Source organism: Vanderwaltozyma polyspora, genomic scaffold (genome assembly GCF_000150035.1).
Source record: "Vanderwaltozyma polyspora DSM 70294 KpolScaffold282 genomic scaffold, whole genome shotgun sequence".
In the NCBI taxonomy this organism is placed as follows: domain Eukaryota; kingdom Fungi; phylum Ascomycota; class Saccharomycetes; order Saccharomycetales; family Saccharomycetaceae; genus Vanderwaltozyma; species Vanderwaltozyma polyspora.
In genome coordinates this window covers 1-22096 of record NW_001834549.1, presented here as the reverse complement: position 1 = coordinate 22096, position 22096 = coordinate 1, and the positions used below count along the sequence as shown (strand labels likewise).

General features: G+C 32.8%; 7 protein-coding genes across 7 annotated transcripts; 3 read left to right on the top strand and 4 right to left on the bottom strand.

Annotated features, from left to right (window-relative positions):
- Positions 1–3085: 3085 nt before the first annotated feature.
- On the top strand, positions 3086–5476 carry Kpol_282p7 (uncharacterized protein; the record flags this gene model as incomplete). Its single annotated transcript, XM_001642488.1, has 1 exon — positions 3086–5476. The coding sequence occupies one exon, from the start codon at positions 3086–3088 to the stop codon at positions 5474–5476; it is 2391 nt and encodes a 796-aa protein (XP_001642538.1).
- Positions 5477–7576: 2100 nt separating this feature from the next.
- Positions 7577–9763, top strand: Kpol_282p6 (uncharacterized protein; the record flags this gene model as incomplete). The annotated part of the gene is made up of 1 exon (XM_001642487.1): positions 7577–9763. One exon carries the CDS (start codon positions 7577–7579, stop codon positions 9761–9763), a length of 2187 nt encoding a protein of 728 aa, XP_001642537.1.
- Positions 9764–10382: 619 nt separating this feature from the next.
- HEL1 (E3 ubiquitin-protein ligase HEL1) lies at positions 10383–12035 on the top strand (the record flags this gene model as incomplete). Its single annotated transcript, XM_001642486.1, has 1 exon — positions 10383–12035. The coding sequence occupies one exon, from the start codon at positions 10383–10385 to the stop codon at positions 12033–12035; it is 1653 nt and encodes a 550-aa protein (XP_001642536.1).
- A 73-nt stretch (positions 12036–12108) lies between these two features.
- On the bottom strand, positions 12109–13614 carry ARP4 (Arp4p; the record flags this gene model as incomplete). Its single annotated transcript, XM_001642485.1, has 1 exon — positions 12109–13614. The coding sequence occupies one exon, from the start codon at positions 13612–13614 to the stop codon at positions 12109–12111; it is 1506 nt and encodes a 501-aa protein (XP_001642535.1).
- Positions 13615–14164: 550 nt separating this feature from the next.
- Positions 14165–15760, bottom strand: MIC60 (Mic60p; the record flags this gene model as incomplete). The annotated part of the gene is made up of 1 exon (XM_001642484.1): positions 14165–15760. One exon carries the CDS (start codon positions 15758–15760, stop codon positions 14165–14167), a length of 1596 nt encoding a protein of 531 aa, XP_001642534.1.
- A 770-nt stretch (positions 15761–16530) lies between these two features.
- Kpol_282p2 (uncharacterized protein) lies at positions 16531–20187 on the bottom strand (the record flags this gene model as incomplete). The annotated part of the gene is made up of 1 exon (XM_001642483.1): positions 16531–20187. One exon carries the CDS (start codon positions 20185–20187, stop codon positions 16531–16533), a length of 3657 nt encoding a protein of 1218 aa, XP_001642533.1.
- A 1693-nt stretch (positions 20188–21880) lies between these two features.
- Kpol_282p1 (uncharacterized protein) lies at positions 21881–22096 on the bottom strand (the record flags this gene model as incomplete). Its single annotated transcript, XM_001642482.1, has 1 exon — positions 21881–22096. A coding segment is annotated over one exon (216 nt), but the record flags the coding sequence as incomplete, so codon positions are not given.

Sequence of the window (22096 nt, the reverse complement as noted above, 5' to 3'; positions counted from 1 at the left end):
CATTATTAAAAGTTCGAGATGTCTTGTGTTTTCTATCTTGAACGGTGATGGTTTTTCTTTTTGTTTCTTTGTTTGTTTGTTTGTTTGCCTCTTTGTTTGATGACCGAGATAGGAAATTCATAGAGAAAGTTGTGTAGTGATGTCGGTATATTTCTTTTGAAATTTCGAAGTAAAATTGTTTTAATCTAGATGTTTATTGAACATAACAGTAGAAACAGTTTTTTGAAAACCCCTCATCCTGAGATGTTCAAGAAGAAGGACTGGGCTGACAGCGTTTTGAATGTACTTCGGGTAACTTGACATGTGTGTATATGAATGGTGGTGATATTGAGAGAAATAATGGGAGGAGGAGGGGGGGGATAGAGGAAAAGGAAGCGATTAGAAGGAAAAACATGATGTGAATATGTAGTTCAACTTACAAATATTCAATTAAAAAGAAATGGATTGTAAATTTCTATCAAAAATTCTGGATAGAGAGAGACAATAAAAAATTAAAGAAAAAAAGTTGGCTTAATCCCGTTAAGCAAAAACTGGAAATAGGGCAAATAGACCTTCTTTTCTTTGTAGAGTTTCCTATGGAGAAATGTCTCTAACGGAACAACTAGGATGAAGAATTATCCGATTATTTCTCTATAATATTTCAATTTCATCTATTATATTACTTTCTTGATACTTTGAAACTACTTACTACCTTTTCAGTTACTAATTTTTGTTGCTTTTTGTACGGAACAATGTTTTTCCGTGTTACAATGCAAACGAATTTAGAGAAAACAAGAGAGGAAAATAAGAAAGGTTAAAATATCACGTGTATGATCATGACATACGTTAATTTTTCACTTCGCAACAACGAGTCGATCAATAAAGGGAGGCACACTTAAATGCGGGTAAATAACCATCGTATTTCAAAAGACAGAGCAATAAAGACAGAGTTTATATGACACAAAAGAAGTACCATCCCTTAGCACCAATAATACGCAAGTGACCTGCCAGTCTGGTATATTCTCGGTATTATTTGTAAGAAAAGAGCAGATAAAAACCACAGTCATGGCCTCCCCTAAAACTAAAAGAATTAAACATAGGTAATGACAGGATAAACCTTAAAATAACTCTCAGCCCCTCTAGCCCCAATGAAAACTGAAGATAAAAAAAACAATACAATGCAATACAGACATACTATAAACGTATGAAATGTGAATGTTAATCAGCAGCATACGCAAGATTAAGAATCGAATCTCCAAGAAAACAAGCTTTCAATGAAAACACTTCAAAAACAAATTTATATGTCACCACTAGCAACATATCGATTTGAAATCGCATTAGGACAAACATGTATATTAAAATAATAATAATATGGCACATGAGTGAATGAATTTCAACATTTATTTCATCACCATCACCCACATTATCAAACCATCTAAACATGTAAACTTCAAATTAGTTTCAACTTTGTTAGAATTCTAAAAGTGACCCAACTTAGAGTCCCCGTTTAAATCACTTTTTTCTAAAATATCATTATGAATAATCGTTTGTGCACAATAACATAACGAATACTATAATTAATGTATTCGTTTCGTTTCGTTTCATGTCATTTCATTTCATTTCGTTGCTATACGTTTCGTCTCACTTCGTTTCGTCCCATTTCAATTCAATTCAATTCAATTCAATTCATCTTACCTCATCTCATCTTGCTTCATTACAATTCCGTACAATATTTTCAAATCGACTAAAATGGAATAATTAACACCACCACGCCTTCATTTTTAATGCTTTCTTCCATGAGCATCTCTGATTACACCTGTACGCTTTTCCAGCAAAACCGTCACTTCTCTCTGTCAAATCTCTGTATGAAGCGAACCGGTCCAATCCAGGCTACCGCCCAAACCCATCTCTCCGAGCTGCTCTCACCGTTTACGTGAACTTTCTCTTCTCCTATAAATGTTAACAGAAAACAAAAAAAGAAAATAAATAAACATTGCTGAAATCAATCCCAACCTACTTGAGAAGAGAACTTACCTGTGTTTAAGTGTTAGTTAGTAGTCGTGCTAAAAGAAGACCGTACAAATGAAAGTGTAGTTTCTTTTTAGAGAAAGCAACCGTAGTGTTTGTTGGCTATGTGATTTCCGTCTCCTAAATATTTCTGTAATTTCTTTTTCTATGTACTGGTAATTTCTTTTTTTTCTGTTTTTGGACCTATCTTCTGGTGCTCATTTTGCTACGCATGATTGTTACAACACTCCGAAACAGACATACCAGTCGGCTACTGCCCAATTCTTTCCTATCGCAACTGCTAAAAAAATCATAATAGGATACAAACATACAAACATACAAACATACAAACATACAAGAACTGCTCGGCGATGCACCGCTACGACGAAATTGGGTGAAAATATCGATTTCAGCCAAAGAGAGTATAGGATGATAATATTTATGATATTAGGCTTTCGAACTATGACGAAATTGCAAAATAGCAAATAAAACTGAGATGAGAATAATGATTTAATGGTAGCTATATGGATGGCATGGGAGTATATATGGATGGCATGGGAGTATATATATATAATTTTGGTTACTCCTGGTAATCTCCAATTGAATGTTTTCTGGAGTCTGCAAACGTAGAGTTTTAGTTTCACCTCGTAAATATACAACACATTTTTATCTACACATATATATATCTATATATATATATATATTTGTTTTTGTATGTGTCTTGGAATATCTCAATTGCTCAAGTTAGAGGTCCCTAGGTTAAGATTACTTAATATATCTGTGCTGGGAACTACAAAATAGAAAGGCTATTGCACAATAGTTTTTATTTCTCTACATTTTTTTGGCCGTTAAACTACAATAACTAGACAATATTGGTTTGTAACAATACATTTAATACTTATTTTTATTTTAATTTTAATTTTGCTAGAAAGAAACATATCAATATTGTATTCATTTATTAAAATTTTATTTGCTACTACTTAACAAGAACAATAGATAATTCGTTGACAAATTTTAAGATTTTTGTTTTTATATCATTAGTAATATTGTTCGGTGTTATATATCTGAAACTACCAGTAGTTACACTTTAGATAGGCAAATGCTGTTTCCCAAGAAGAAACAGCGCCATCATAGTGTGGATCTAACGCAGAAAGCTAAAGATGATTCCCTGTTGGCAGCAAAATTAATGTTCGAAAAACATTCAGGAAATGCAACTACAAATAATAATAGTAACACTAATCACAATACCATACATGAAATTTACGATCAATCAAAACAATTAAAACAACCAAAACCGGTACGGGTAATACAAAGTCATAAAGTTTCCCCAATTCGTCCTGGTAATCTGGATGCCAACAATAAAAGAGAAAAACCGAAAATTATCGTTTCTGTGTCCCCAATTGAGAACACTAACTCTCCTATTAATAGAAAGCAAAGTTCATCTCAAGAGTCTCATCTATCGAAAAGGACGTCGATATCATCGGCTTCAATTAAACCCAATGTACAGATTAATCAACAGATTAAACAAAACCCGCCTAATGCAGCTAAACAGGCCGCCGCCAAAGCTGCTGCTGCAATTGCCCACGCAAGTTTGACAGACATGGAACGTGAATGGGATCTCCCACTACTGAAGTCCCCAGAACATTTTCACCCAAGCTCAAATGAAAGCAATTCTACTTCACCATTGTATTTATCGAAATCTCCAATTTCATTGCAGGTTAATACAAAACCTCAGAGACCAAGCTTTTCTAAAAAGAGAAACTCATCGGTAACAAGCATTCAATTGATGAATTTAAAAGGTAATATTGCACAAAGTGGTAGCCTATCAATAAACAATAAGGCACTAAAGAACAGAGCTCCCTCTCAAGAAAGTATACCGTCATTAGCAACATCCCCTAATATTAATCAACTATATTCTTCTGTATCGGTTAATTCTTTTGACAGGAATTCATCCTCCAAAGCTTTTGAACCAAAACCTATCGGTGAACCATTGTCTAAACTTGCTGTCAAACCCGAGAACCCTACTATCATCTCAAATAGCAATGAAGACATATGTTCTGATAATGACGACTATATAGACCCTACGATTGAAAAATTAGCTTCATTTGAAATGAACTATGAAAAGCCTACCCCAGTAAGCAGTAAAAATGATCTTCAGTGCATGTCGTTATCTTCTGCATTAGAATCATCTTCTTCAATCGCCTCATTCAATGACAATGATAATTATGATTATGCAGGAAGCATTGTATCAGAGATAGAGAAGAATAAAAGTGATCACCTTGAAAAATTCGACTCTGATGAAACAAGTGAGTCGCCATTAATGATGGTTGCGACCAATTCTAATAACATCCATCCTATTCCAACATCACCATTATTGGGAATGTCCAAGTCATATTCAACAACATCCTTTGTTACCCCAGCAACAACTGGAGAACCTGTTGAATTTATTACAACATATAGTGCATTAAACAAATTAAACAATAGTGTCACATATCAGGGAACTTTACCTAACCTAATTGCTAATCATGTTAGAAAATCTAAATTAGACAAATTAAGAAATAAATTTTTCAAGGGGACATCTGCTAAAAATAATTCAAATGTCAACAGCAGTCAATTAAGCATACCTGTATCAAGCATAACTGAAGATGAAGAAGGTCGAGCTGTTGTCAGAACTGCCCAAAATCTAAGATTTAAGACAACTATGCGTAAAAAGGGCCAAGGAATTGATGATGATGTAACTATTAATGATCAGTATGATGGATTCGGTAATCTAATTGATGATCTTGGATATGATTCGGATGATTCAATAGACGATACAAAAGATAAAAACAGTTCAGAGAGTTTAAATGCTGTATTTTTGAAGAAGATAAGAAAAAGAGATAAATTGAAAGAGAAGCTAAAGCATACAGCTTCTTCTGTACCACTGCATTATTCTCATAGTCATAGCCATAGCAAAATGTTCAATGAGGACAAGCCATGGAAGTCACATCAAGATTTCAGTTTTATTACTGAGAATGAAAGGAAACGATACGAGAGTATGTGGGTTAGTAATAGATACTTATACCTCGATCTACTTCCTTGGTGGTCTAATATATTCAGAAACACAGAAGGGCCAGATATGGATGGTGATGTTAGTATACCTGACTTACCAGAAGATGGTTTGATTTTGAATTTAGTAGCCAAGGATATTTGGGAAAGATCATTACTTTCCAATGACTTACTAAACAAGATATACGAGTTAGTTGATACACGGAAAGACGGTACATTAGATAGAAAATCATTTATTGTTGGCATGTGGTTAGTAGATCAATGTTTGTATGGACGTAAATTGCCTAAGTATATCGATCAAACAGTATGGGAAAGTGTTGATCGATATCTGGTTAACGTGATGCATTCAGCTACACGCAAAGCCATTGATAAGAATAAAAAGAGACAGATTAAAGAAGAAATGAAATTAATCAAGAAAGAACAGAAAAATATTCATGCATAGTATAATTCCCAACCCATTCTTCATTTTTTCCCTATTTGCATTTATGAAGGTAATTTTAATATAAATCGGTACAATAAGAAACCTTTAATACCTTTTATATATACATCCAAAATTTGTAACAATAAATAAATATAATAAATTAATTAATAAGACAATATCAACAAAAAAATCAATAAGATATGTATATACTCTAGCCGCTTCAAATGATAAAAATTTGTATTAACTAATCCAAGAAAGATGTCGTTAAGAAAAGCTACAATGATTCGAACTTTCAAAATATAGATAAAATATGAACCAAATAAGTAGGGTAACTTCAATTTAATCAATCGGTGTTAAAACTTTCAATGGAACAAATAAGAGGTAATTTTGAAACGAAAATAAATCATTACAAGATAATCAAGTCATAATGTACGCCATATATTAAATATATTTTTTTAATAAAAAATGGAATACGGTACGCGAAGTTTTTTTTACCCACGGGAATAACGTTTAAAATAGACAAAAATTTTGAATTGATAGCGGGGTGCATGTTAAAAAGTGCAGAGGCCACCGCGGAAGCTGAATTCCCGAATCTGGAAAGAAAAGATTCTCTGTGCGGTAATTTTCTTTTTTTCCCATTTTCATCAAAAAGTACCAAGTAAAAAAAAACTCGAAAACGAAAATCTGTACAGCATTTTCTCTAGATCAAAAATTAAAGCCCATGTGACTGTGCTAAAAATCAAGTGTTGCAATTGTAATGAGAGCCAAAAAAGCAAAAAAAAAAAATTGACTATCTAAAATAAACATTCATATATACATAATTTGAGACTCCCTTTTCAGTATTTCCAGCAATTGTAGTTCCAATTATATTTTTACAAGATTCAATCAAATTATGTGTCCATCCAGTTACAAGAGAAATTGTATTTCAAACTAACAAGTCTCTCTCCCCTTTCCTCCCTTCCCATCAATCATATCCTATCCCATCGTATCCCATCACCCCTCCTCCATCCCTTCCATTTCTACCACCATAACTTCTACCCCCATCTTCTTTATCCTCCCTCCCCCCTTGTCGAACAGTCCCAAGAACATCTTTATTTGTTTCTATTTTAAGTACTCTTTTTCTCTCTTGGAACGATAAGTATTGATCTAAAATTTTGTGATTTGAGAAAAAACAAACACAAACTCAAAAACCCATCTTCGGGTAACATTCGTTGTTCTTTAGAAATTCAAAACCATTTTCTTATTTCTTTTTTTGCTCCTTGTGAAATGACGAACAAACGGACAAACTCTTATTTCTTTTTCCTCCCCTTCCGCTTAGGATGATACAGGCTGACTGAGACCAATCCGGAGAAAACATGAACGGAAGCAAAAGCGAGACCGTACTTCATTGTCTTTTCGAACACAAAAACAAAAAAAAATTGAAAAATGAAAAATTAACAATATAAAAAAAAAAAAGAAAGAAGCAAATAAAATAACTACCCCTTTTCTTTTTGATCTGGGCTTTAACTACTAGTTCGATTCGAAAAGTTTCAATGGTTTCGAATACATGAGATATAAAGGTTAAACTTATTTATATATATATATCTAATTATATAAACGGTTATTGATCAATCCGTTTAATTATTGAACTCTTGTAATTTAGATAGCTCTGGTATTCATTACTTATATAGATTTTAATACTTTGATTAAATTTTTTTAGCTTTGGCCTCATTGTTAGAGACAAGATAAAATATTAATCAAAAAAAAAAAGGAAACTCATTATTTTGACTATATCTCTTTTTTTTTTGCTCTTTACCTTGGTTTTACTTTGCTATTTTGGTTTTAACCGATATTCTATAGACTAGCATATATATTAGGTGCGATATACCTTTATATTCGTTCGGTTCCCTATCTGTTAATTTTTTGCTATTAGTCTCCTAATTGTGTGTTAATATATTTTGTCGCTCTAGAACAATTCTTAACTCACTCTTATTTATAAGGACACTCAATTTTGGTAAAGCATCATTGTAATAAAAGTTTTATACTGTTTCCTGCTTCTTTATATATTACAATTGATCGATTTTAAAATATATAATTCAAACTATTGTATTCTGACATTGACTTAAAACCCATATATCAATCATGTTAAGAGTATTTGGTTCTCTAACTCGTTCAAGAAGTTCGAGTGTATTATCACAAGATGATAAAATTAAACAGATTTTAAAGCAAGCTCATGATTTCGAAATTGCTTTACAAGCAATGGATTATGTTTTAGATGACAGAGCAGAAGAAGGTTTAGCTCTATTGAAGAAAAACGAAGCTGAAGACGGTTCAGATCAAACTATTAACGTGTTGGCAAGAGGTGTAATAGAATTTTTAGAAGCCACTTTGGGTTTTGAAGCTGAGGAAATGAAAAAAGCTTCTGAAACTTTGGCAAAAGCTGAAAATTTATCCTTGAAAAGTAGACAATATGCTCAAAAGAATGATTTGAAAAGTAGTTCTCTTTATGCTCCAGGTACAGTTTATGCTGTGACCTACACTGAATCGTGTTTATTACATGCGTTACTGATGATATTCAGTGAAAGTTATGTAGAAACTGCAAAGGCTTTGTTAAAATTAAGAAAAGCTTATTACATGTTGCAAGAAATTTTTGAAGAAATGAAAAAAGTTAAGCAAACCAATGGTAACATGTCAATCTATAAGTCTGAAACTAATCATTCAGAAGCAAGTGTAGATAGTAGCAATGCATCTTTCAGTTCAGTTGATATCCCTTACGAATTGACAAGAGAAGAATCAAACAACAGTTTATATCAAGAATCTGCAGAAAAAGTCCAAAAAATGAGAGTAAGAAGATTGACAGGATCTCATATTGGTAATACCCCGGCAATAGATAGACTGAGAAGTGAACTGGGTTTAGATGGTCCTAAAGTCACTACTGAAGAAAATTCAAATGAATATTCTGCTTTATCTGAAAATATGGATTTCTCACAAGCAACAATTGATGAATTTATTCATTCAGGTGTTAACTTATGTTATGGTATCTTACAGGTCGTATTATCTTTGTTACCATCTGGTATTGGTGCTGTTCTATCTGTAGTGGGTTTCCATGGTTCTCGTGAAGATGGTTTGAGATTGGTTTGGAGAGCTACCAAACAAAGAAATATACACGGTTGTATAGGTTTATTAGGTTTGATGTTCTATTATGATGGTCCTTTCCAATTCACCGATGCAGATTTCGATATTCCTGTGCCAGAAAATGAATTAAAAAAGACAAAATCAAGTTCAACTTACGAAGAAGGTGATTTAGATGGTCCTACATTATTACATCCTGGTAAAATTTTGGAAGATGCCCTTTTGCAATCTAGAGCTCTGTTCCCACACAGTGCATTATGGCTGTTGAACGAAGCAACAATGCTATCAGGTCAAGGTCGTTTAAGAGATTCTGTCAAATTGATGGATTCTATTGAAGCTGATAAAATTGAAATGAGACAAGTTAAATCCTTGTTAATCTTCAATAGAGCATTGACTTTGGTTCATTTGCATGAATATGAGAGAGCAGCCGATGACTTCCTATCCTTATTAGATATTAGTAGTTGGTCACATTCTTTGTATCATTATTTTGCTGGTAGTTGTTACTTGGAAATATACAGAATGCATCAACTTGGTGTCAGAAAATCTGATAGACCAGAACATTTCAAGCAAAGAGCCACAGATTTGATATTTGGTGCTCCAAACTTGCTAACTAGAAAAAGTTTCAATGCTAGACCATTACCATTAGACAGGTTCATGTTAAGAAAAGTTGATCAATTTAAGGCAACACAAAAGAGATTGAAATTATCTGACCCATTAGATGCAATTGCAACTTCTCCGGTTCACGAATTACAATACTTCTACAATGGTTATAACAGAATGGGTAAACAAGATTTAGAATTGGCTAATATTATGTTAACAGAATATCACAACCCAGCAATCGACGCAAAGGAGCCAAATCAAGAAATGATTAAGGACTTCTTAGTCTCTTTGACTTACAGGAGATTGGACAGGGCCGAAGAAGGTTGTGAGTTATTGGATAGAAATGTCCTACCAAAAATATTTACAATGGTTAATGGTAAGGTTAAGTACTTCAAAAAGACCGAAGACCCATGGTTATATCCAAGTGCTTTATATGAGCGTTCCTTGTTCAGCTGGAAATTGAAGCATATGGACGGTTTAGAAGAATCCAAAGAATGGTTAACAAGAGCACAAGGTTATGCTGATGATTATGAATTAAGTACTCGTGTCGAAATGAAAATTAAGGCAGCAATTGATAGAGTCGATGAATCTTTATGATTAATTAACAACTAATATCCAAATATATTAAAATAAAGAAATCTAAAAATAATAATAATAATAATGATAATAGTAATAACAAAGACAAGAAAATAATGTTAAGTGATTTATTATTATAACATGTCTATTCAAATTTATCGTTTAATTATTTACCTTTCTTCCCAACCTTTTGCTCTTTCTTGTAACTAAAGTTGATACCACTGATACCATTTTTTGAACATTTATCTTCTGCTGCTTATCTATAAAAAGCATTTATGATATATATATTTTATACAAACTTGAACTTTAACATAAAATCATTGTTGAAGTTTAAATATTATAAAATTTAATGACTCTAAATATATTTAAATCTTGTTAATATACCATACCGTATCATGTTTAGTATTACGTCACTTCAACCTTAAAGCGTATATCATTATTTTAAAGACATCGCGTTAATTTCCAATAGTCTTCCAATATCGAATATCAAATTAATGGATATTTGCTTTATTAATAAGGTTGGAAACTGAAGAATATCATGGTTCAGCTAGTATATTAGATGATGCTGTTGATGTATGATATATGACAATACTGAATCAAATGCAAAATTATTTGATATAGGACATTTTTTAAAAAAATAATGAATTCTGATGAAGAATATTCACTGGTATATGATGATGATGACGATGACAACGATTCCTTAGATTTTTATGAAGCTCTTCCAGCAACTGAATTTGCTATTAATATATCTAAATCTAGATCACATTTAAGTCAAAGCTCGGAATTTGACATTGAGGAGGACCCATTAAGTAATGATGATATGGCAGAAAGTATGTTAGATGTACACGTTTCTGCATCTGCCAAAAGAGCTTTAACTGAGGGTAGTGTTCCTGATTTAAAATATGAATGTCTTACTACGGAGGATATATTTCATAGAATGTTGAAAAGAGTGGATCATTTGCAGCCCATATTCTCTATCCCTCATGAAGACATACTTCTTCTGATGCAATTATATGACTGGAATGAAGAACGTTTATTGGAGGATTGGACAGAAAAGATGGATATCCTTTTGGAGGAATCTGGTATCCATGTTAGCCATAATTCTAATGGTATTGAAGGAAATGATAAGAATGGTAATATTAGGGGAGTTAAATTTCAAGAGTCTTTTAATTGTATAATTTGTTGTGAAGAGAAATCTACTGAAACTTTCTCTTTAGAATGTGGCCATGAATATTGTATTGATTGTTATAGGCATTATATTAAAGACAAGCTTAACAAAGGCAATGTAATAACATGTATGGACTGTTCTTTAGCATTGAAAAATGATGATATCGATAAAATAATGGGACACCAATCAAGTAATAAATTGATGAGCTCATCAATTAAAAGTTTTATACAAAAGCATAATAATAATTATAAATGGTGTCCATATACAGATTGTAAATGCATTATTCATCTAAAAGATACATCTTCCTTTGCTGAATATTTAAGAGTACATTGTTCGCCGTTTGTTTCTTGCAAGTCATCTCATAGATTCTGTTTTAGTTGTGGATTTGAGATACATTCACCAGCAGATTGTGATATAACTACAACTTGGATAAAGAAAGCTAAAAAAGAATCAGAAAATTTAAACTGGGTTTTATCTCATACAAAAGAATGTCCAAAATGTTCTGTAAATATTGAAAAAAATGGTGGTTGCAATCATATGGCTTGTTCAAGTTGTAAATATGAATTTTGTTGGATATGTAGTGGTGATTGGAAACCCCATGGAAGCAATTTTTACCAGTGTACAATGTATAATAATGAAGATTCAAAAAGTAAGACCTCCGTTGAAGATACCTCAAAGACTTTAAAAAGATACACTTTCTATTATAGAATGTTTAATGAGCATGAAGCATCTGCTAAATTGGACTGGCAATTGGGTCAAACAGTAGAAAATAAAGTTAAACATCTTCAAGAAAAGATTGGAGTGTCTTGGATCGAAGGGCAATTCTTAACTGAGAGTTTAAGAGCATTAAATGAAGGGCGTACAGCGCTTAAATGGTCATTTGCAATAGCATTCTATTCTGATCCATCGCATAATTTAACTAAGATATTTGTTGACAATCAAATGTTATTATCTAATTCTGTTGAAGATTTATCAGAACTACTTCAAATAAAAAATCCAGAAAAAATAATGAACAAGAAAACAGATTTCTACAATAAAGCAGGGTATGTTACAAACAGAACATTGGCTCTAATACAATGTGGGAGAGATTTATTACGTAAAGGAATCTGTAAACCAACTAACTAATTTTACATATTATCGTTATATATGCATTCTTGACAATAATGTATCCACATCTCGTCAAACAATTACATAATAATTACCTGAATCTATCTTTCAAAAGTCTATCCGCCCCAGATTCTTCATATTCTTGTTTACCAACCCATAATTGATGAAACGTTCCGAGACTTGATAAAATGCTACCACCCAACCAAGCTTGATATTGTCTTTCTCTTGTTTGGCCGGTAGTAAGAACTCTAAACTTTAATGCTGGTAACTTTTTGTTTAATTCCAACATTAGACGATCGCTAAAACCAGGTATACATGAAGTACCACCAGTTAATACTATATTATGAGCTAATGAAGCACGCAAATCGACATCAGTAGCCATGATTGAAGATTCAATAAGATCAACGATTCCTGGGATGACGCTGCTTTCTGTTGGGTTTTCTGATTCCATTGGTCTTTTGCCGCTATCGTTTGTTTTATCAGAAGGAGTGGATTCCTCTCCTTCTTTAGATGGGACAGGGGTTGGCTCTTCTGTATTTTCCTTATCTGTTTTCGAACTTACAGCAGGTTTATTCCTCTTTAGAGGGACATAATCATTATGCCAAGTCTCTACTATACCATCTTTTGAAACTGGCCATCCTTCAGGCATTGATTCCTCCTTAGGTACAAACAAATGTTCTGCAAAGGAATAACGTGTTACATTATCAAATACAATATCTTCTTTCCACAGAGTTTCATATGATCTTTTGGCTAAACTTTCTAATTCAGGAGCCATTTTATCCAATGCTGCTGTTGGAGCTATTTGGCATAAAGTTTCTTTACACTCTTGAAATATTCCATGATCATTGGCATAATCATATACTGATTGATGGATTGGGAAATCAAAAGTTTTCTTAATGAATTCTGGTTTTCTTTGTTTCACTTCAAATAGAGGAATGATTTCTCTTGGTTTTAGGAATTCTTTTATCTTTTCATTTATAAAACGACCAGATATAAAATTTCTCATAGAACTCTTAGATAAAGTCATACCATCAATTACAGGACTCACACTAGCTACATCATGACCTATGTCGACCACAAGACAATTTGGTCTACCTGATGCAAACGATATACAGGTCGGAGTAGGACTTAGGTAACAGGCCTCAAATTGCAAACCTTCTAGTAAAACTTCTAAAGACTTTTTTCTATTTTCAACTGTATTCCAAATAGGCTCTGTTAAAAATGCCGGTATACCAGAATTCGATTCTAAGTATAATGCATTTTTTAAAGCCCAATCCCATTGTTCTTGAGCACCATCCCAATCAATAACTTCACCGTTCTTAACAATTGGTTTAATTTCATAGTCAGCTCTTGGATAATTTATTGATTGTTCTCCAAATATTTTTTTAGACTTGTTATTTGAAGCACTGTTCTCTTCAATTTCTTCGTTTCCTTCACTTGCAACTTCCTTTAAACTAATCTCACCATAATAAGAAGGTAAGATAGCTTGAGGGCAATCAGTACCTGAATAACCTATATTTGTTGTAAATGAACCTGGATCTATCACCACAGCAGAAATTTCATCACCACCATATACCTGCAGAGAAGAATTGGACATATTTAACTAAAGCACCAAATAATGAACTGATTTAAAAAATTATCGTACTTCAAAGGCCAAATCAAATTGATAAAATAGTCAAATAGTATAACATACAACAATTGATACCAATAATATCCCCCCAAGTACTCTTAACCGTCTCTATATACACTTTTTATAAGTTATTTTTATCAAGTTTAAAGTGTTTATTTTATTCAAGTTGATATTTTTAACTATAATTTTCAGTATATATAAATTCACATCAGAAGCCTTTGGATAAGAAGCGATGGTTTAGTTGTTATTTTAACTATGGAAGAAGACAAGCATTAAGATATGGGGATGATAGGCCAATAGAGATATCATCGACAAAGACAATTGGATTATGTTGATGATTAGTTGATGGGATGAGACTCAGTTTTCTTGTTTGATGGGAAAGAGTAAGAAAAATTAAAGATATCCTAGTATTTCCGAGTGAGTTGAAAAGAATGTTAAAAACTTATATATATATGTATATACTAATATTTATTTAATTAAATTCAGAAGCTGATAATTCAGTTATATGTGTATGCGATTACAAGGCTCTTACTTCTGAATCCAATACATCGATTAACGCTTCAACTTCTAGTTTTCTTTTAGCGTCATCGATCCAACCTTGACAGACAACATGAGGCCAACCTTTTAAAGATACAACGTCTGCTAAGGCTTTATCCAGTTTAGATAGTCTTATATTTTCACTGACTTTTGCGTATACACTGTCTAAATCGGTTCCATCTACTGATACACCTCTTTTGGTGAATAATAATAATGAAAACATCTTAGCAGTGAAATGGCCTAAAATACCTGGATTTGCTGGTAATAAAGAAGCGGCCTTGAAGTCTCCTTCTAATAAATTCCATCTGTTATATAATTGTTCATTGGATAATATTAATTTACCAGAAGCAGCGTTGTCTAATTCTGAGATACCAACAGACATTAACGTCTTTTTTCTTCCACAACTTTTACTACATTTACAGTTTGATTTACATTTTGAGGAACATTTACAGGATGAAGTGGCTAATGGTACGATACTTGATAATAATTTAATCCTATCGATTTCCTTCTCTAATGATAGACCCTCGTTTGTAGTGCCAGCTTCATTTAATTTTTGTTTCATACTTGATAATAATGTAATCATTTGAGTAATTACTTCATTTTTCATCAAAGCATTATTCATCTTATCGACGGACTTGGATAGAGAAGTAACGCTTGCGTCTAACTCTTGCAATTGACCTAATCTTCCATCTCTTTCCTTATCGACTTTTTCCTTAATAATCTTGGTAAATTCTTCAACTTGTGTAATTGACAATAACGCAACTTCGTTAGCATGTTTGGCTAATAGGGTTTGTTCATTGGCTCTTAATTCAGTATTCAATTCGTTAGCCTTCTTTTGCTCCAATTGATCTTTGAAGTTATTAAAATCTTGAATAAACTTTCCCGTTAACTCAGATTCTTTATCAGTGAATTTTTTTTCATATTCAGAATTCAATTCATTGACTGCTTTTGTAGTTTTTTCTTTAATGATTAGATTCATGTTATTTTGTAATTGCTGATTATACTCAGTAACTGCTGCTGTCAATGTACTGTAACATTCCAAAATATAACCAATTTGAGAATCTGTTAAATAAATATTTTGATTAATAATTGTTTCTATAGTAGAATTCAAATCTTTTACTAAAGAGGAAAATTTTGGATCCATTCTTTCATCATCGACAGTTATCAATTCTAAAGTCAAAAGCCTTGTTGGTGGAACGACTTCTTGAATAATTTCAATTTCACCACCTTCAGGATGGAATTTAGTTGGATTACGATAAACGACCTCTTGTATCATTTCCCTCAATCCAACAACAGAAATCCCTTCACCCAATTTTGAATCTGGACCATAACGGTACACTTCATAATTATGAACTAAATCATCACCTAATGGAACATAAGTTCTAAAATATTCTGCAAACTTCTCATTATACTCAGATAAAGCAACACCACCAGCATAAAATACAGTAGCACCTAGAGCAGTTTTCAAAATAAAATTACGAATTGGATGTCTTTTTTTAATCAAGGTGGCACCATTATTATTTGCAGTTGATAGACACCTTTTTGCCAAATTCTGGTTTAAACTAGATCTTAACATAGTATAATTTGTACAAAGGAGATAGATATATTGAATCTCTGTTTGTTTGCTTGCCTTTCCACCAAAGTAAAAAAAAATTCAAATAAATGAAAAGAAAGGAACTTAGAATGAAATTGGAAACTAACACACAATTAACCAATATAAATCTACAAGAAACTGAAATATCTGGTCCAATTGTATATCTAGTGATCTAATTATACCTTCAATTGTCTTGTTATTTCATACTGAAATATTTTTAAAAGTGGTAAAACTTTTAAAGGTTAGGCTCGGGGGCCTAGAAATATCGATATATTTAAGCTCATACTGAATTTTAATTGGTCAAACCAAGTGATTTAACAGTGATGAGATTAGATTAATGATGGTTAATGATGAGTATAAGTTGATTAAGTTGTGTTATTATGATTATGATGTTGATGTAGATGTAGATTGTTATTCAGGTTTAAGTTTGGTTTGTTTTGCTGGTGTTCTTGCAGTATTTAATAATAGTAAAAGGTTTTTTTTCATATGAATTGTCATTTACATCTATATATATGATATATACAATTTTACCAACATATTGATTTAAAACTATGACATTGCAAAAACAACAGAAAGTGAATGGAAATATGTGTCGTACCTATTCCATGATTCCAGTTAATCTAAGTGTTATAGTTTTTAAGGACAAAAATAAAAATTGGTATGCTATTATCCTACGATGGGAAAAAAACATAAAAGGTAGGAAAAGGGTTAAAATTCATTCATTAACAGTAATCAAATGTTATATTTCTTGTCTATTTTAGAGATTTGACGATTGATTCAGCAGCTTTTTCGACACCTTCTTTTGTACCTCTAACGTAAATAATGTCATTTACTTTATCGGATCTCTTTGGAACATTGATTATTGTACCAGTGTTTTCTCTAATCTTTTTGACGTTAGAACCACCTGGGCCAACAATCTTGTTGAATTTTCTTGCATCAGAGCTCCAGATATAAGCTACAAAATTGGCTTTTTCAGCTAAGGCAATTCTATCTTCGATTAATTTGGTAGCCTTCTTGATAGCTTCTTCTTTCAAAGCCTTGACATCTTTTTCTTCTTTCTTTTCTTCTTTGTTCTCTTCATCATCGAATAATCCAGTAGAGTCAATTGGTTCATAGCTCAACCTCCAAGGAATAGTACCTTCTTCAGAAGCATGTGGCAAGGAAGCTTCTTCAATAGTGATCTTAATCTTTTCATCAGATCCTGCACCAGAAGCCTTTTCGACTGGAATAACCAACTCAGTACGTGAAAGTTTGTTGGCTCTTCTATTGCTGTTACCATGTCTAATACCAACGTATTGGTCAAATCTCAACTTTTGGATGAAGGCACCACGTTCAGAAACAAATTCATGAACAGAAGCTGGAACTTGTAGTTCAACATCGAAGTTGTCTCTGATAATTTCATTCATAATCTTCTTTTCAGCCTTATCTATATTTTCTGACAGACCACTGATCTTAACCTTACCAACTTCACCCTTGTTTGGAACATCCAAACTAATGTTAAATTCAGATTCCAATTGATGACGGATAATACCACCTGGACCAATTAAAGCACCTTGTCTCTCAGTTGGGATGTCTAACTCTTTAGTTACTCTGTTATCAATGTCTGAAACGGTTTGTTGAATTTGTTTGACAACTGTTTGGACAAACTTCTTTGGACCTTGAACAGTGATTTTGGTTTCTTCAGAGTCATTGTTTGGAAGTTGTACTGATTTGTTTCTGATTTCATCACCTCCTGCCTTGGAAATAATTTCCCTCAAGTTTTGACCACCAGCACCAACAATAAATTTATGGTACTTACGGTCAACGTCCAAAGTTTCAGTAATAAAATCAGAAGCTTCAGAGACAATTGATTCCACTCTGGCAGTAGCATCCTTAATGCCAGCTCTAGTACCAGTTATTTCTAATTCTACAAATCCATTTTTAGCAGCTTCTTCATCATTGGCATTTTGTAGGAAATCTAATTCAACACCAAAATCAGCTCTAATATCATTGATGGTTTCACCACTCTTACCAATAACTCTAGCAACATGATCAGTTGGGACCTTGATAATAGTCTTATGACCATTTTCAATTTCAAAGTCAAGCAAGGCTTTCATTTCATCGACAGCTTTGTTGACACCACGAGAAGGACCTCTGACAGTAACAATATCGCCAGATTTTGGGAAAATGATACGAACGTTGTACTTATCTTGTAGACGGTTACGGTATAAACCTTGGCTACCAATCATATTACGGTGAAACTTAGCAGGGATGATCATTTCCTTTGTAACGATGTCTGCCCATTTCTTGGCTTCGGCCATAATGTAGTGTTTGGCATGATCTAAGTTGTAGCTCAAACCAGTTAAAGTAATTTCAACAGTTGTATCCTTTGAAGAATTTTCAGAAACATTTGGAACATTAACAGAACAATCGAATTTCTCACGAATTTGTTGCAAATTGGAACCTTTGTTACCAACTAGTCTGGAAACAGTGTTGCTAGGAATTTCAAAGGCCAATTTAGATTTATCAGAAGGAGATTCAGTAATAGAAGCCAAAGCTTTCTTTACAATTTTAACGGCCTTTTCGTTACCTCTGACCAATAATTGGTCCTTGTTTGGCTTGTGCAATTTAATTTGGACGTTACCATCTTCTTGAGCGACATCTTCCAATAACAATTCCAAAGTTGGCTTACCCTTAGCTAACAAGGCATCTTGAGAATCAGATTCGAAATCAACAGTAACTGATTCCAAGCTGTTTTGTTTTTGACGTAACGGATCTAAAGAAGAGTTTACCTTTTTTAAAGTCTCTAGGACTTCTTCTGTAGAAGGCTTGAAATCATCATTTGAAGATAAAGCAAACAAAACCAAAGAGTCATTACCGCTAAAGTAATCACCCATTTGGATGAAACCAGCATTTTCTGCTTCACCTAATAAAATATGTTTAATGTCTTTGTGGAATAAATCATAATCCAAATCGTCAACAGTTAAGGTATCTAATGGGGTGATATTGTTAACTAAGTTAATAATTTCCTTACGGACGGATTTTATATCACTAACCTGACTAGATCTAGCAGTGATTGTGAAAGTGACATCATTAGCGGCGTTCATAATGGCTGGTGCTGGTAAATGAATTTGAATTTCTGGGTATTCTTGATTAATTGATTTAAAAGAATCATACTTCTTAAAGAATAAAGATAATTGTCTTGCATGATCCAAATTCTTACCATGAGACTTAGAAATATCCAAAGAATCGACAGCAAAATCTTTAGATGAGCTTCTGGCGTAAGCAATAGCTTCAGAAACCTTATCTTGTTGACCAATGAAGGTAACGAATTCACTAGATGAATCAGTTGGGAAAACAACAGTCACATTAAATTTATCGTTAATTTCGTTAGCGTTAATTAATAGTTGGAACTTAGCTGGGATTTTTACAGATTCTTCAACCAAATTGTTAGATAATTTGGACAAATAGCTTTCAATATCCTTTCTAGCGGAACCGACTAATTCACGTAAACCAGAGATAATAATATCACCTGATCTTTCAAAATATTGAATCTTAATTGAATCGTCATTTCTGTTAATAAACTCTGATAAATCGACGTAACCTAAAATTTTTTCGTTATCAACATTAAATTTAACAACAGAATTTTTAGTTTCTTCCTTAACGATATCTAGAATTCTGTTCTTAGCCAAATTAACTGAGGCGACGTCACCATGTAAAGTAACTTCAGCGTAATTGTCGTCTAATTCTTTGTCATAAGAACCTTCTTTGATATCCTTGGCCACATCAATCTTAACTTCGAATTCGTTAGAAATTTCACGAATAGTCTTACCACCGGAACCAATGATAGCAGCTCTACAACGAGAAGGAATTTCGAAGACCTGGGTTATTGGTTTAGTCATTTTCTTAACCAATTCTCTTCTGGCAGCTTGAACATCTTCTCTTTTACCAGAAACCAAGAAAGTTCTTGAGCTTTTTGATAAAGTAGATTCCAAAGAGACTTTATGATTTTGCTTAACAGATTGAATGATCTTTGCGAATTCAGGTCTTGTCATAGACAATTGGGTTTGTAAATCCAAAGTGAAAGCTTCTTGGATGACATTTGAACGCATTGGCTTTGAATTTGACAAAGATGGGGATGGGGATGGAGAAACAGAGTTTGCAGTTGGTTGAACCGAAGGTTTGACATTTGGACCCCAGTTAACTTTAGTATTAGTGAAAGCATAACTGGAACCCAATTGTGGCAAATCTTTTAAGGATGGCAACTTAGCAGGAGTCACAGTGGATGAAACAGTTGAAGTTGAAGTTTCGTCAACAGAATCATCTACAGTGGTGCCAGTTAAAGTAGCAGTTTCTTCGATAGAAGAAGAAGTAGAAGAAGCAGCAGCGGCAGCTGGAGAATCTTCCTTATTTTCAAAACTCAATGACATTTAAGAAATCGAAAGATGAATATACCAGGGACAATGTATAAATCAAAACCAGATAAAACAAAGGTTGATTCAACTAAAATGAAATATAATGAATCAAATCAAAAAGGGACAATAACAACAAAAAAAAAATAGAATAAAGAATCAAAAGTTACCTTTTTTTATATATCTAAATCTTCTTCTTCTTTCTTCTAAATTATCTATTTGAGGGGGGAATTGGACAATCTTAAGTGTACGAATACCTTTTCTTTAAACCAATACAAAAGATAGGATTGAATAAACTAAACAACTATATCTTTTCAGAAAAGTTATATCTCTATTGAGCCTAAAATAATCAAATAAAATATGCTTCCACAAGCAGTAGATCTAATGACGTTGAACGCAGCAGAATTGGGGAACCCCTGTGAAAAAGAACAGACCACAAGTAAACAAGGAAATGTTCGTTACAGTTATAAACTCAATAAATAACCTAAAAAACCTGTTAATAATACGATTTATACCTTCTTAACATTAGGATGATTGATCTATTTTAAATATTTTTTCACTATAAAGTATATTTGCATCTTCGCTGAAACAAATTTTGGATATCTGAAAAATTTTAGCGAACGAAGTATCGTATACAACGAATAACATATGGATAGGATAGTATGGATATTGCCTATATAAGAACAGTTAAGAAAGGGAAGTATTGTAAAATTGGTCTTGTTGAAGGTCAATTAGTGATTGGAGGGTGGGGATTGAAGAAATGGTTAACATATCTATGTGTGTAGTGAAGGACTGTTTATTGGTTGTTTTCTTGTTTTTGAATCAATTCAATCCGATGGGTAATGGTTGAAAAATTTGTTAGTAACTTAACTTCACCTAACTTAACTTAGCCTTAACTGAATTTATTTAATTGCTAGTGTCTGTATATAATTTAAATAGGTTTTAAGGAAAAATGGTTGTGAGAGACTTTGTCATCAGTATTGTTCTGAATTGGTTTACTCTGTGACTGTTATTCGGATATACATATATTTAAACGTTGCGGAGTGATATGAGGTTGGATTACTGACACTTCTTTCACAGTTGGGTCACTGATGAGGCAAACCACCCCACCCCTTCCCCATCGTATACTAGATATTTACTCAACAGACAGTGACATTGAGTTAGCAAGGGGATTAAGGATTAATAGTATGAGGTAATCTGATTAAAATGGTAAAATTAAAATATCAATATAGAAATAAAGAAGTAAAGAAGTAATATAATAAAATTCAAAATATAAAAGTGTTTCTTGTTTTACAATTATGGATTTATGTCGTACGGTTCCCAGTATCCACCATTGGATCACTTGTTGGGCTATATAGTACTTGATAAAATACCGTGGTTCAATGCTAATAGTAGTACCTATTAACATTGTTGTTGTTGTTGTTGTTGTTGTTGTTGTTGTTGTTGTTGTAGTAGTAGTAGCATCGTAGTGTACTGCTGTTCCTCTAAGTTTTGCTTTGAATTTCTAAATGAAAGAAATAAAACAAAGTCCAAAAATAGACGGCACCAGTAGCGGTTGTTCCTGTTGTAAGCCTGTTAATTCGTTAATTATAAAAAAATATATCATCCCAAGTTTATTAAATTAATAACAAAAGTTCGATAGAAAGGTTTCAAAAAAAAAAATCTTAACCTTCTCAAATAAGGTTCATCGTTTCATTGAAGTTCGTGTTATTTAAGCCAATGGTTCGACTTCGGAAGCGAATTCACCTTGGTAGTTACCTGGTGGGTTGTAAGAACAGATAATATAATCACCATAGTAGTCACCACAGTACTTAATACCACAACCAACTTGGGTAGTGTCCTTCCAGATCAATTGAGTGAAATGACCGGTAGCAACAGAGAAACCTGGGTTAGAGTAATCGTAGTTAGCAATTTCATCATACCAAGC